Genomic DNA, 14,373 nt, shown 5'->3' with positions numbered 1-14,373 from the left:
TCATGGAATATTGCTCCCCAAGAAAATATATAAAACGCGTACAATTACCTTCCATCCAATGCGGCTGACTGACAGACAGGTAATAAAATAGAAAGTGGTGACTCTTCGTTTTTTTTTAAAAAAAAAACGGGACTCTTTTAACAAAAAATGGTGACTGGACGGATACTGGTAAGCACCGAAGCATGAAGCATGCAGTGTCAACCCAATTGGGAACTTTGCTGGTTCCACCCAACTGCCACACTCTGGCACAGGAGCCCAACACATGCAAATGAGCATATGTAATATCACATTAATCGTGAATGCAATTTTCTTTACTGAACGTTTATAAAGTAATATCACATTAATCGTGGCTAGATTTTTTTCCTTTTTCCCAATAAAACAGAAAGTATATGTACAAATAAACATGGAACATTCACAGGCCCTGGCAGAGGAGGTCAACAAATATGGCTGCCAAGGTACGGGATTCAGAACCACCCAAATGTCCCAGAAGTATGGCACAAAACAAATGGGTCTTACAGTATATGTACAAACCAACACTAAGGAAGTGGTGTTGCGGCAGGCAATAGCAACTTCTCGACAACACCAACGCCTTCCAAATTTCAACGAGGATCCGCAGATTAGTAAATTGCCTGGAGGAATCTTGGCCCCACCAATTTGAGAACTAGGCGCAAGGTTTACCTTGAAAAATATGTACCATGGAAGATGATCAATTCCGCACAGCTTTATTCCATGAAAGCCTACTAGAATTTCACCATCGTCTACATACTATTGCACACTGAATGTTTTGAACGCTTTCTTTCCGTTGTATCTCAATCTCAAGTAAGGCAGTATAGTAAGTTCAACCTGCAACATGATAAGGGGCAGAAATCAGAAGATGAATATCAGTAGACAGACCACCTGTAACTTATATGAATAGATGGCTAGAACCTTCTTCACTGAAGGCAAAAACTCCTCCAAGCAAGTCATCGTTATCCCCATCTTCCTCGGGCTTCTCTCTCTCGCAGTGGCTGCTGCTGCTGTCAGCATCAGTAACAGCTTCAGTTAACTCACGGCAGTCATCGAGTTCTGATATTTTACAATAGCCCTCTTGGAAATACTGGGTAAACTCCACTGAGCTGTGAGAATCAGACGCCTCCTGCTGTCCAGAATCGACAGTGGTGAGACACCCATTTGGTATGTCAGTGCTTGCAACATTGCTGAGCACAGAATTATTTGTTGTTTCAGGCTTGTATGATGCGTTATTTGCAGGAGACAGCATTCCGTCAACAGGTCCATCCAAGAGAGAATAGCTGCTCAATGATCTGATAGATGCATTTGTTTCAGGTGGAGTGGATATATAACCATTGCTCTCATTCTCTGCTTTGCCAGCCAAAATTGCAGCATTAGGAGATTCAATAGAATTGCACTTTCCCACTTGCTGTAGATTAACAGCTGAGCCAGGTCCAGAGAATGTTTGCCTAGCTAGACCATTTGTGTTAGATGTTTTCCTCGTATCTACAAAAGAAAGATTTTCCAATCAACAATGATATAATACAACAATGACGAAGGCATTGACATCGTATGCTTACCAGCATAAAACCCAGACAAAGGAGCCACCGGTTTGGTTTCATATTCACCATTATCCTTTACAGAGCCGTACTGTGCATCACTGATGTGGGACAAGGCATTCTGAAAGCTTCCATTTGCAATACTTCTTCCATTTGCAACATTCCTACACCATTGCATAATCCCACATGTTACATTCAATATAATATAAAAAAGGCAACACCATGAATAAAATTCATTTTGTATACTAAAGGCAGCACACTCAAACTCTATTTGCAATATTCCTACAAGATGACAACTGTTTGCAAGTCAGATATACTGAAACTGAAACAAAGGATCCTGCAAGATGTAGAATTGCAGATAGGTCACAAAGGTAGGTAGGATGAGGAAGTGAAGAGGCAACGCCAAGAATGCTATAATAGTACTTTATATTATTTTTAAGAGAAATTTCCCTGAGTTTTGCCTTTTTTATGTTCCTGGGCTCTAGAAAAGATTTCACTGAAAATTGATTCACTGCCTGAGTTTTGTAATATAAGTATTTAATAATATTTAAGATATGTTTTGTTGCACAAATTGATTCACAACTTGATATCATTCAGAGCTGCATAAACATACAGAAAACATCTATTTCATTATTGAGACCTCTTTTTTGATTTCTTGCACTCATTGCCACCAAAGAGCTCATTCTGGCAAAAATGTTTGTAATCCCTCTGTTACAAATCATAAATCGTTTTGGCTTTTCTAGAAACAAAGCTTTTGCTATGAACAGTGTTTTTAAGGCGTCGCCTAATCGACGCTTAAGCATTGGGGCGCTCCCGGCTCGCCTTAGGGGTAAGGCGGCGCCTTGCCGCCTTATGCGTGTGCTGACGCCCCCCCTCGATTCCGCCATCTCCTCGTCGCAGTCTGCTCGATTCCACTCGATTCCGCCATCTACTCACCGTAGTCTGCTCGATCTGAAAGGGGATGGCGGCGACTGTAGATTTGGAAGAGGAGCAGTGGGGGAGGGGAGCAGAGCAGCCCACAGTGCATCTGGAGAGAGAGGGAGGGGAGTAGAGCAGGGCACCGGAGAGAGAGGGGAGAAGCCACGGAGCCATGGAGATATGAGCTGTGGAGAACTAGAGAGGAGCAGCGCTGGAGGGGATTTGATAGAGGAATTTCTAAGCCACGCTATGAGGGGGAGGGGCACATGGGCCGCCTGGTGGGCTAGGCCAGTCCACTTCTTACTCCTCCTTTCTTTTTCTTTTTTTCTTCATCAACTACTGCTCTAAGCTGTTTAAGTTTTTCTTAAATTCATAAGGCGTCGCCTCGCCTCACGCTTTAGTCGCCTAAGCGTAAGGCGGTAGTCACTCGCCACGCCTCGCCTTACCGCCTTGAAAACATTGGCTATGAATCTATACATAGCATATATCTAGGTGCATAGCAAAAACTACTGATAATTTGGAACAGAGAGAGTAATCTAGAAATGAAAGGCAGTTACTGCAAGCTAAGAATATAAAATCGTTCAGAAACACAGAATTTTCAAGGACGGTTACCTACAATGCTTGAAACTTGAAAGAAATACCAATCAAGACTTAAGTCTTATCGTTTTTCATGAAATATGCGAGGAATAAACATTTGCACCAGATACCATCTAATTAACAAAATGATTTCCAGGAAAATAAACTGACATATACGCAACAGAAAACTAGGACCTCAGTTTTAACGAAGTTAAATCTCTACAATACTATAACAGTTATTGCTGAGTGTAAAATAATATGTTAAAATCGAACTAGTAAACTTCAGGTATAATCATTTATAACAAGCTACAGTTTAAGGTGTCGCAGATCACCATGTGCATTTGATATTATTGATGTTGACATTACGCACTGTTGTTCATAGGTAATTGAGCAAGATATCACCTAATGCTATCTTTATTGAGCAATATATCACCTAATGCTATCTTTTAATGCTGTAATGCTATCTTCAAAGGTTGTGAACACACTGGCAATAAATAATTGATATCCTAGGCTTAACAATGCATTGCAGAACTAATTGTGGTAATTAAGTGTGTCATACCAGCTTTTGATTCTTGGCATACAACATAATCGAAAACAAATACAGCTGAGTTACAGGGTCAAAGTAATTTTGAATGTTCTAAGCCCATAGCACAATTCACCATAAAATAACAAATTTAAAGAACACCAATGAAATTTTGATATTGACAAAAAAATAGAAAATCGAAAAATATCATAAAAAAATAAAATTAACCAATCAAATATCAGATGTTTCTTGCTAATAAATCATCTATACAACATTAAGAATCCAAGAGTAGTAGTTTCATTGACATTACCTATCACTAGAATGTCGCTCAGAATATTGGAACTGCTTGAATACAGGGAGCAATTCCCTTCTCCTGATCTCAACCTCGTGAAGAGGTAACTTCTCAATCTCAATTTCTCCACCACTGCTACTAACTGATTCGACCGACTCTGCAGCAGGATGGTCCATCACATAGAAGCAAATCTGCAAAAACACGATTGATTGTCACTCTCAATCTTTCATGATTTATCATATCATTTAAAGACATTGCAGCAAACCTTGGATTTCTGCCAGATGGGAATCCGCCACGAGTTTATCTGTACTTCTGCATTAGATAGATACCAGCTTGACCTTTCTCGGACTCTCATAATCTCTTTCCCAGAGATACCATCATTTGATGCAGTGGAATCTGAATGCTCGCTATCTTCACAGTCAGAAGCATCCATAGCCATTATACTGCTTCTTTGGTTATACAATACAATGTTTGCAATGTTTTCATCTCTTTCTGGCCAGTTTGTCCTACGGCACACATCCCACCATTGAATTGGTTCAGCAGTAACATGCATCTCATCATCTTGGAGTTGCGAGTTAGGAGCTGAACCAACTCTCGGGCTGCTACCAGTGGACTCAGAACCTGAAGAAGGTAAAAGTTCATGTTGAATAACATGACCAGATGGCGAATACACCAGTAGATGCTCTAAAGCATTAGCCTTAGATGGAACTGGCAAAGAACCCTGGTAGATGGAATTATGGAAAACAGCAGTTACAGCGCCAGATGGTACAGATAGTTTTCCACTTGCAGAAGCAGCCACATTGCTGACAGTATTTAGCCAACCAGAAGTGTTATTCTTTATCCTACTGACTACCGAATTTGTCACAGTTGAGGGGACTTGATGAAGCTGTTGGTCCATAAGAAAGGATGGCTTTGACCACCATGGCCTTGACTGACATGGGGCAAGAGGTGGCCCATCACTGTGAGAATTCTGTGGCTGCAGACTCGCATCACCACCAAATGGGGACAACGTAAAAATATGGCAGGTACCACGAGATGAAACAATAGATATCCATTGGCTAAAATGACTGAACGAGATGTCTTGTATGACCTGCACGCAAATGCAAGGTAATTAACAAAATGAATAAAATCATAAAACATTCTGAGAAAGACTTCTCAATTGCTTAGTAAACATACAGCTGATGTCATGCCGCGATACAGTTTATAAAGATGAACATGAGATGCTGTCCAATCATAGCGCGTTGCGCCTGAGCCATTAGCAATGCAGGTTGGCATGATCCTGAAAACATTTATGTTATGGCCATGAACAGAGGTTGTCACCAAAAGTGTTCCACTAGGGTCGAAACAAAGAGCAGATATCGGACTTGTGTGAGCCCTAAACTGTGAGACAACAGCTTTGGAAGTGAAATCCTTGATGACTACCTGCAAGTATCCAACGAACTTTCATTACTTCGCATAGAAGATTTTACTTTTCCATGCACTTAATTTGACAATGAAAGAGAAAAAAAAAAGGCTTTAGTGAGGCTTTAACTAACCATTCCTGCATTGTCAGCTTCCAGTGGATGCACACTGGAAGGAATTTTACCAGATCTCCTGCCTGGGCTTGATGACAAAGGGGAGTTAGAACCATCTGGCAGAAGTTCCTGGCAGTACTTTGAAAATGTTTTATATCCCATGTCAATAATACCAGAAGCTAATTGCTTGCTAGACTCCATTGCATATCTAGCAACTAAACTTCCACTGCTAGGAGAAGTAGATGGGCTCACTCCTGGCGAAGGTGTGAGGTTCTGTGGACTTAGACGGCCTGTGTTTGACAATAAAGGAGTATTTGTGGCATAGGCTAACCATCTGGGGCCAACAGCCATAGGGCCATACCCAATATTTACCCCAGGTGCACCTTGCAAAGGATATGTTAAAACACTGAGCTTGTTCTCAAGAGTAACAGCGTCGAAGCAGTAGATCTGAAATGTAGTAAAATAAGTATTTTAAAGTGCTATCTAAGAAGACCATTTTCGTCGAAACCAGTTTATACAGTACAAAATATAAATAAATGTGCGAAGAGAATCTTACTTGTGCTGCAAGTGCTACAGCAACAATCCTTGGACTGCAGCGAACTAAATATACAGCAGACCGGAATCGAAGAACGTGTACATATGTGTGAGACTTCATAGAGTAGAAACGGACAACTGTAGGGGTAGAAATGCAATTTCCAGCTTGAGGCTCACTGTTTGTGTCTCTGATAAGAGCACTTAAGCGACCACCTTGAACCGCACCCAGGCCATTTGTCTCATCACCAGCAACAACTAGAAGCATGGGATGTGACGCTCTGAATCCTTCGATGCCTTCAGAGCTGACTGGAGTGGGTTGCATTTGTAAAAACGTAACTGGGCCATCACGTTTTGAGACCAATTCACAAACATTGGCAGCATCTTCAACATCGAGCACTTGAAACCCATTTGAATAACCAACAAGCAGGACATTCTTGAACGATGATGGATGAAGCTCTAGTTTATCGAATCCAGCCCATAAAACCTGTTTATAGATGGATCATCAATATTGAATTCGAGTACAATTAGCAGAAACATACAGTGGCAAACACTTTTCCAATAAAAAATGTTAATAGCGAAACTGAATTGAGCCAAGCATTAACTAAACTTTGAGAAACAGACATTTTGTTATCCAGGCAAAATTTAAGAAACTGAAGAAAAATCCAAAGCAAAAAACTGTTACTAGCAATAACAAGGCACCTATTAGCCATGTGCAATATGAGCACAGAAGAATTCTGCTGAACTACTAAATGTGCACACTGACCTAATCTGTGCTCTCTGACCTTTTCACTTCAGAGAAACTGTCCATTTCCAGTATTTTACTACCTTCTAACTAGTTAAACTGAATTCATGGTCAACTCAATTAAAGCTCCATTAATTGCCACTGGGATTTCAGAAGTACAAGAACATAAGCTCTACCTCGCCAGATTACTCACAACCTCCTACTGCAAAATGACATTATTGAGTACACGGTTGCAAGGGTAACAATCCACATATTCTAGTATTTTCTATCTCAGCCTATCCAGCTGTAACATGGTTAATGGTCAACTCACTTGAAGGGCAAGTACCAAGTAATTGCTACTAGAACGGTGAATCTGCTGAGAAATTTCAATATTTAGGACTCCATTCACATGCCTCTCAAGATTTAGGACTCAATTCGTCTGCCTTTTAAAAAATAGGACTGAACATGCGAATTGCTTCAAGATTTAGGATTTCAAGCATAGTCATTTCTTTTTTTTCTGAAATGTTTTCACCTCTCCCTGGCACCTAAAATGACCTAAGTGCCCCTTCATCTAACCAACCACCAGTCTTCTCGTCGTCCGCTCCAATCCAGGCAGCACGTCGCCTCGCCCACCACCTCCACGTATCTATCCCTCCTGCTTCCGTCTTCCCAACCAACCACCCGATCTTTTTCGGGCCAAACCAACGCACGCACACCCTCCCAAGTCCCAACGGTAGCAGAGCGGCGGCGGCAAGTGGCCATCGAGGCGGACGCGGCGGCGAGGGCGGTTTCGGAGACGGCGCCCATGTCCCCGGACGCCGAGGCGGCGGCGGCGCGCCCGGCGCGCCCACGCGGGTGGCTGAGGAAGCTCATCCCAAGAGCCTACCACCTACCCCGGAGCAGCCGGCGCTGGAGGCTGGCCACCCCGTCTGCCGCCAGCGCGTCCAGGCTCGCCTCGTCGCTGTCTCATGTGGTAGATGCAAGGGGCACTTTGGTCATTTTAGGTGCCATGGAGAGGTGAACACATTTTAGAAAAAATAGAAATGACTGAAAATGCCTGAAATCCTAAATCTTGAAGCAATTCGCATGTTCAGTCCTATTTTTTGAAAGGCAGACGAATTGAGTCCTAAATCTTGAGAGGCATGCGAATTGAGTCCTAAATATTGAAATTTCTCGAATCTGCTGGAACAAAGGATGTGCTTCCAGGCACTACTCAAACCTGCTACTGCAGAATGCTACTATAATTGAGTATACAATTGCAAGCACAGCCCTAAAGTTAGCAAACCCAAGCGCCCTGCACTAGCAGCGTAAATAAGAATAAGAAAAAAAACAATAAATATTTGAAGAAGTGGAGGCGGGGGCGGGGCAGTGGACCTGGTCCTTCTCGTCCTCGGCCTGGGAGGAGATGGAGGCGGCGACGGAGGCTCCGGCCGAGCGAACGGTGGACGCGACGGAGCCGGCGTTGGAGGTGACCGTCTTGAGGCAGGACGAGATGATCCGCAGCGAGCTCGGCAGCAGCCCATTCCTTCCCCCCTTCCCCCGCTTCATCCCTCCCCGCCCCCGCTCCCTCCCCTCCTCCCCCTGCCCCTGCCCCAGCCCGGAGACCAGCACAAGCACCCGCTCCGACGACTCCAACTTCCCCGCCGCCACCGCTCCTACAACCCCCGCCCCGCGACCCCGCCGCTGCCCATCCACGATCGCCGCCTCCGGCGCCGGCGAAACCCAATACCATCCGAGTGCCGCCCCCCCCCGCTCCCTCCGATCCCCGCCGCCGCCGCCGCGATCCACGGACTCAGCTTGCCACCATATCCCTCCTCCTCCTTCCCTCGCGTACGCACCCACCTCGTCGCCCTCGCCGCTCGTCGCCCCCTTACTTCCTTCCTTCCTTCCTTCCTTCCCCTCCGACGCCGACCAGAACCGAAACCAACAACTCCCTGGCTTCACCCTTTTCCCTTCTCTCTCTTTCTCTCTCTCACCTCGCTGTTGCTTTCGTGTGCCTATCTCCCTCCCTTCCCCCTTAAATAATCCCAAGAAATCCCACCCGGTTTGCGTCTCCCCACCCGGCTCCGCGTCCCCGGAACAGAGTCTCTGCCACGCTGGGCCCACTGCCTATCCACGAGTGGGCGAGGCTTTCCTCGGGTGCACGTGGCGTGGGCAACGGGGAGGGGAGCTTGCACGCAAGGGGAATATGTGGGGATAGATCCCTTGCCAAGCGGGCTTCCTCCGCCGCTGCGGTGCGGACCTACGCTGCTCTGTTTATCCGCTCGTTCCTTGCGAAAACGAGCTTCGGAAAGGGGGTTTTTGCTTGATTTGCACACACCCCACTTCCCCCGACCCCCGAGTTCGGCGCCCTCTCGGCTCTCGGTCTCGGGTCTCTCCTCTCGGCCCGGGCTTGCCTTCGAAGCTCCGCGCGACTGCCGAGAAAACTGCGCTTGCGCACGGGGTCGCCGCACCAATTTTGTGGGATTGGATAGGGGTACGGGAGGTTGTTTTGCTGATTGGCACGCGTTGATGGTGGTGGTTTAGCTGGGAACCGGGGCAAGCAATGGGAGCTGGGACTTGGGAGGCACCAGGATTCTGGGCTTGGGACGACGCACGACGGGATGCCGTGCCGGGCGCGGACTTGCTTGGGGAGCTTTTGTATACTTTAGATTCAGATTCGTTGCGTTGGTGAGGTTCGGATGCAACGACCGTGGGGCAAGGAGAATGGATAACTTGTTCAAAGTGAACCCACAAATGATTAGGGCTATCGGCTACGAACCTTGTTTAGTTCACAAATTTTTTTGGTTTTTACTTTTTAGTATTGTAGAATTTTTGTTTTTATTTAATATTATATAATCATGTACTAACTAGGCTCAAAAAACTCATCTCGCGATTTACAGGCAAACTGTGCAATTAGTTTTTGTTTTTATCTATATGTAATGCTCCATGCATGTGCCAGAAGATTCGATGTGACGGAAAATCTTAAAAAGTTTTTGGTTTTTAGATGAACTAAACAAGGCCTAGAATCCGACTGTACGGGCTTGTATATATATAAAAAAGAGTTTATTAAAAAAACATTTGTACTGCGGTACATACACACATAGTATATTGAAGTATTGGACATTAAATACATGAGCATAATATTACAATACCTATGACTATGAGTTTGTACAACTTAACAACAACATAAATAAATTTGTATGACTCTCAAGCATACTAGAAAATCATCTCGATATAACAATGAGTTTGTTTCACTTAAACTATTACAACATTTATCGAATAAGATATCAAGTTCGGATTGAGATTGCACCTATTCTCCAAACATGTCTCCAGAAGCAAAGTCTAGCTAAGATGTCATCCGTCGATGAAAGGTTCTCTTTGACATTAATAGCATTGTTTTGCATTAGTTCTTTTGGAGCCCGATTAGAACAACCTACTTCCGTCACAAGCAAGAATTGAAGTGTGCCTCATATCTTGTTTCTCCTGCTGGCATGGCATCTTTTTTATGAACTTTTGGTGAGAGTGCAACCAGATGCTTGCAAGTACGGCAATTCTTGGCAAAATAAGAAAAATCATCATATCTATGACACTTGTCATTTTTGGATTTTGCATTTTTCTCCTTCCTCTTGTGTGAATTAGGCCTTTGCCTCTTGTTGTGTTTGCTTTTATCAGATTTGTTCTTTGAAAAAGGATTCATTGAACTTATTCCTAACATTAGTTGTGAACCTTAGGAAGAGGCACTGAACCAATAGGGCGCTTATAATGATTTCTCATACGAAGTTCATCATGTTTTTCTGCATGAGACAATGTATGAATAAGTTGAAAATAAATCTAGTAATTATGAATTTGGTATTATTGTTGCGATACTCTGTCAGACAGAAACATAGTAGATAGTGTTTCTCTATCTTATTTGCATCCATGGGATCTTTCTTACAAAACTTCCACTTAGAGCCAATTCTACAAACAACATAACTATGGGCTCCCACAGATTTGGCCTCAGGCTAGAAGAATTCTTTTTTTTGTTCCTAACGCTTTTTAAAAGTGACCCACAATTCATGATGATTTTCAATCATAAGGTATTCATATTTGAGATCCTTATGAATATAAAACCTATAAGTGCAATCAAGCCCTAGTTGTGGGCTTTGGTGATAATGACCACATAATTAGAGGACTAATGAGATTTATCGAGATGACTACAAGTAAAATAAGAATGAGGATAACATATGAGATGTGAGATGGCAAAGCCCAAATTACCAAATGATGTGGTGATTGATTCAAAGATGTTTAAATTCTTTGATATTCGATCTTTAGGCTATATCGCGCTATCAATAGGGATGCAAATTTAGTTGGTCTAAGGAAGATAGAGTGCTCAAATATTAAAACGAAATCAAAAGAGAGACACTCTAGCACTTCACGAGCACGTAGAATAGTTTTAGACTTGGGGTGTTAGAAGTCTCGACGTGAGTCAAAACTCTCGACAGCTTGTGCGGCAATTGTGCACGTCAGAAGTCACGACGTGAGTCGGGACTCCCAACAGTTTACGCAGTAATTGCGTTCGCATCAGAAGTCCTGACACCTAGCACTCTTGCTATCTCTACTTGCGCGTGCGTCAGAAGTGATGACGTATGTCGGAACTGATGACGTGTGTCAGAAGTGATGATGTACGTCACAAATGATGATGTGTGTCGGAAGTAATGACATATATCAGAACTTCTAACGTTGAATAGTTTTGTGCAGACTTCTGATCTAGTATGAACAATGTTTTTAGTATACGTCGAAAGTCTCGAGATCTGTGTTAGAACTTCCGACGTAGATCTGAACGGTTAGATTTCTACTAAGTATAAATAACTCTTCCCTCACTTCTAACCATTACTCCACTCATTCCATTCGACCAAAACCTTCAGCAAAGTGCTATCTAGCTTTTAAGTTCGCCCTCTCTTCTCTTATTTACTCCTAGATTCAAATCTTGTAAGAAATTGAGTTGGTTGAAGGGATTTGATGAGAAAAACATCAATTTAAAGTTTGAGCACTTGATTTCTTTGTCAAGCCGGTTAGATTTGTGTCTATAACTCTTGGGTTCTTGGAACCCTAGCCGGCTAGGCGTCGCCCAAAAACTCTCGATTTGTAAGATTCATAGAAAAATTATATTACTCTTGATTTTCTAGGAAGAACTCAAGCTTACCTTTGTGGTTGCTTGAGAGAGGCAAGGAGGTGGAAGAGACTCCAACCTTAGAGGTCACCTCAATAACGAGGACGTAAGCAAGCCTTAGTGGCAAGCCGAACCTCGAGATAAATCCTTGTGTCTGTGTGCTTATTGTTGTTGTCATTACTTGAGATTACTTGTTCTTCATTGTCTCTCTCATTCTATTTCTTAGGTTTTGGTCCTGATCTACAAATTTGTGATACTCCAAGATCAAGGAAGTACTTATACAACTTCATCTTACCACTAAAAAGTGGGTTGTATGTTATTGACATCACAAAGTTCATTTGACCACTTGTAGTTCATTCCATGTAGGCTTTGAGACTTCTGACAGTTTACGCCAGAACTTTTGACGACGTCGGGAGTTCCGACCCAAACTATCAGAACTTCCGACAGTTGCTGACAAGTGACTTAAAATTGTGTAAAAAAATTTAGATACGCCTATTCACCTCCCTTCCTCTAGGCTTATTAAGGATCCTTACAAAACTATAATAAAAGCCAAAGCACAATAGTTTTGCTTATCTTGCATGGATAACCATGGTTAATTAATTTACCTTGTGGTAAATTAAAACTAACATAGTAATGTTATAATAATTAATGTAATATTTAAATTTTATATCTCATCATAGCTTTTGAGTATTGTATGCACTCACAAAATTGCGTAGACATTATAGTAAAATTATCATAAGATATACACAAAGTAGATAATCTATATGTCAAGACAAAGAGTAGATCTTAGTGGTGGGCAAAGGATTTGCTGCCAAAGTAGGGTAGGATAATTCAAAATGAATTAAACACACCCAATGCTCAGGTCTCTACAGTCTTGTGTAACTAGGAGGATTCTCCACGCATTACCGCGGGTATGAAGGAGGAATATAAATATATAGCTCTTTTATTAGTATAATCGTGGAGATTGTATCCAGTAGTGGATGATATATCTCGCTGATGTGTATATCATAATTCTTGTGCTAGTGAATTTTAATGTAAATGATAGTAGATTGTTGAGGTGGACACCTTGTATGTCAAGAGAAATAGATAGTAGGGTTGATAGTGGATTGCTGAGGTGGACGCTTTCATTTTAAGAGAAATAGATAGTGGAGTTGATAGTGGACTACTGAGGTAGACGTATTGCATATTAAGAGAAATAGATAGTGGAGTTTTGCTTTATGAGAGATATAGATAGATAGATATCAAAAATAATGATAAAAAATAGTAATCATCACTAAAATATAGACCATTTTTCTAGTATCCAAAACCATTATTTTGGGTAAAACATAGTGTAGGTAATCATCATGTTTGAGATAAATATGATGTGGACCTCTCAGTAATGGGTGATTTCATCGACATGGTCTCTAAGCAGGTTAATTTAAAATAAAGTAGCAACTAATTCCTTAGTCTCCATTACCCGTGTGTTAATTAACCAAAACAGTCATGATATATTATATGTTACACATTAATCCTATAGCAATTAATAATATTTTAAATTCTAAGTGTAACATTATCAAATTGTATTTGAATAAAACTGGCTAATTTAACATGTATATCGTGCAAAAAGGGGTCTGGGTGCACCAACATACCACACAATCTATAGTAAAATCACAAATATATTGTATTGTGTTTGAATTAACACATATATACAATAGCATAACAAAGGGTAGTGAGCATCTACTAATTATACATATGTACTTGCAGAGATTAAAATCTAGCTAAAACACTACATTAATTGAATGGTTGTTAAAACAAAAACTAACAAAGAAATTTATTTCTGTCAGGCCAAACGAGGGAATTTTTTTGCACATGGCAACCAACAAGAGTCCAACAACTGCATGTGGGGCAGTCCAACTTGGCTATGAGGCCTAGACCTGAGTCTAAGCTTTCAATCAGGTTCGTGCGGGTGCTGCAGTCGTTATGTATAAATATTGGCGGTCAGTTAGGGTTTCAGGAACTGTCGACGAAAGCTGGTCGGCAGTCTACCTTGGGGTATACCCACGGTAGTAGTTTATCGGTAGACGGTGCGCAAACTACGAACTCGATGGTGACGCAAGACACGGACAAGCTTTTTATCCAGGTTCGGCCGCCGAGTTGGCGTAATACCTACGTCCTGCGTCTGGTTGTATTGATTTGTGTTGAGAGAATATGATCTGTATGACTTGTCCTCTAGGGACCCCTGCCCCTCCTTATATATCCTGAAGGGACAGAGTTACAAGCAAAATATCCTATTTGGTACAAAATCTTGTAGCCTTGCGGTGCACGCCGACCAGTCGTGCGCCGCACGTCTTCATCTTGTGGGCCGAGCCACCTCTGATGGTGCGGCCCATATAGGCCCATGAGGGTATAGGGGTTTATACCCCCACAGCTAGTCCCCGAGCACCATGTATTATGATGTAACACGCCGTCTTGAGCTTCTTCGATCAGTGAGGCTTGACGTCTTCAATAAGTTGGAAAGTCGCCCAAACAGTTGCAACGGTATTTTGACCAACTCAAAAGACAGTTGATCAACATTGACATCAAAGAAGCAGGTTGTTCGAAGAATGCATGGTGCTCCAAATTAAAAAAGATTTCTTTC

At 42.4% G+C, this 14,373-nt stretch overlaps 1 protein-coding gene across 2 annotated transcripts; it reads right to left on the bottom strand.

The window, feature by feature from the left end:
• On the bottom strand, nucleotides 290–8,191 carry LOC8076936 (autophagy-related protein 18h). Of its 2 annotated transcripts, XR_002447509.1 has the most exons (10): nucleotides 8,000–8,191; nucleotides 5,927–6,388; nucleotides 5,392–5,817; nucleotides 5,033–5,278; nucleotides 4,122–4,946; nucleotides 3,875–4,047; nucleotides 1,569–1,711; nucleotides 928–1,494; nucleotides 679–843; nucleotides 290–589 (listed from the first exon to the last, which is right to left on the bottom strand). XR_002447509.1 is itself a non-coding variant. In XM_002439737.2 (9 exons), the coding sequence occupies exons 1-9, from the start codon at nucleotides 8,171–8,173 to the stop codon at nucleotides 839–841; spliced, it is 3,021 nt and encodes a 1,006-aa protein (XP_002439782.1). In that variant the 5' UTR covers nucleotides 8,174–8,191; the 3' UTR covers nucleotides 290–838. The 2 variants fall into 2 exon arrangements, 1 of the variants encoding a protein (XP_002439782.1); XM_002439737.2 differs by having other exon boundaries at nucleotides 290–843.

This window comes from Sorghum bicolor, chromosome 9 (assembly GCF_000003195.3).
Source record: "Sorghum bicolor cultivar BTx623 chromosome 9, Sorghum_bicolor_NCBIv3, whole genome shotgun sequence".
Classification (NCBI taxonomy): domain Eukaryota; kingdom Viridiplantae; phylum Streptophyta; class Magnoliopsida; order Poales; family Poaceae; genus Sorghum; species Sorghum bicolor.
Note: the sequence above shows the minus strand (reverse complement) of the source record. Positions and strands in the feature narration are given on the sequence as shown.

What these genes read in the sequence shown, in the direction of transcription:
- LOC8076936 (XM_002439737.2), bottom strand. Translation starts at nt 8,173, where the DNA reads ATGAAGCGGGGGAAGGGGGGAAGGAATGGGCTGCTGCCGAGCTCGCTG. An exon ending in CTGTAGCACTTGCAGCACAA is followed by an intron (nt 5,818 to 5,926) that starts GTAAGATTCTCT and finishes ACTACATTTCAG; the next exon opens with ATCTACTGCTTCGACGCTGT. An exon ending in CCATCTGGCAGAAATCCAAG is followed by an intron (nt 4,048 to 4,121) that starts GTTTGCTGCAAT and finishes GTGTTTTTGCAG; the next exon opens with ATTTGCTTCTATGTGATGGA.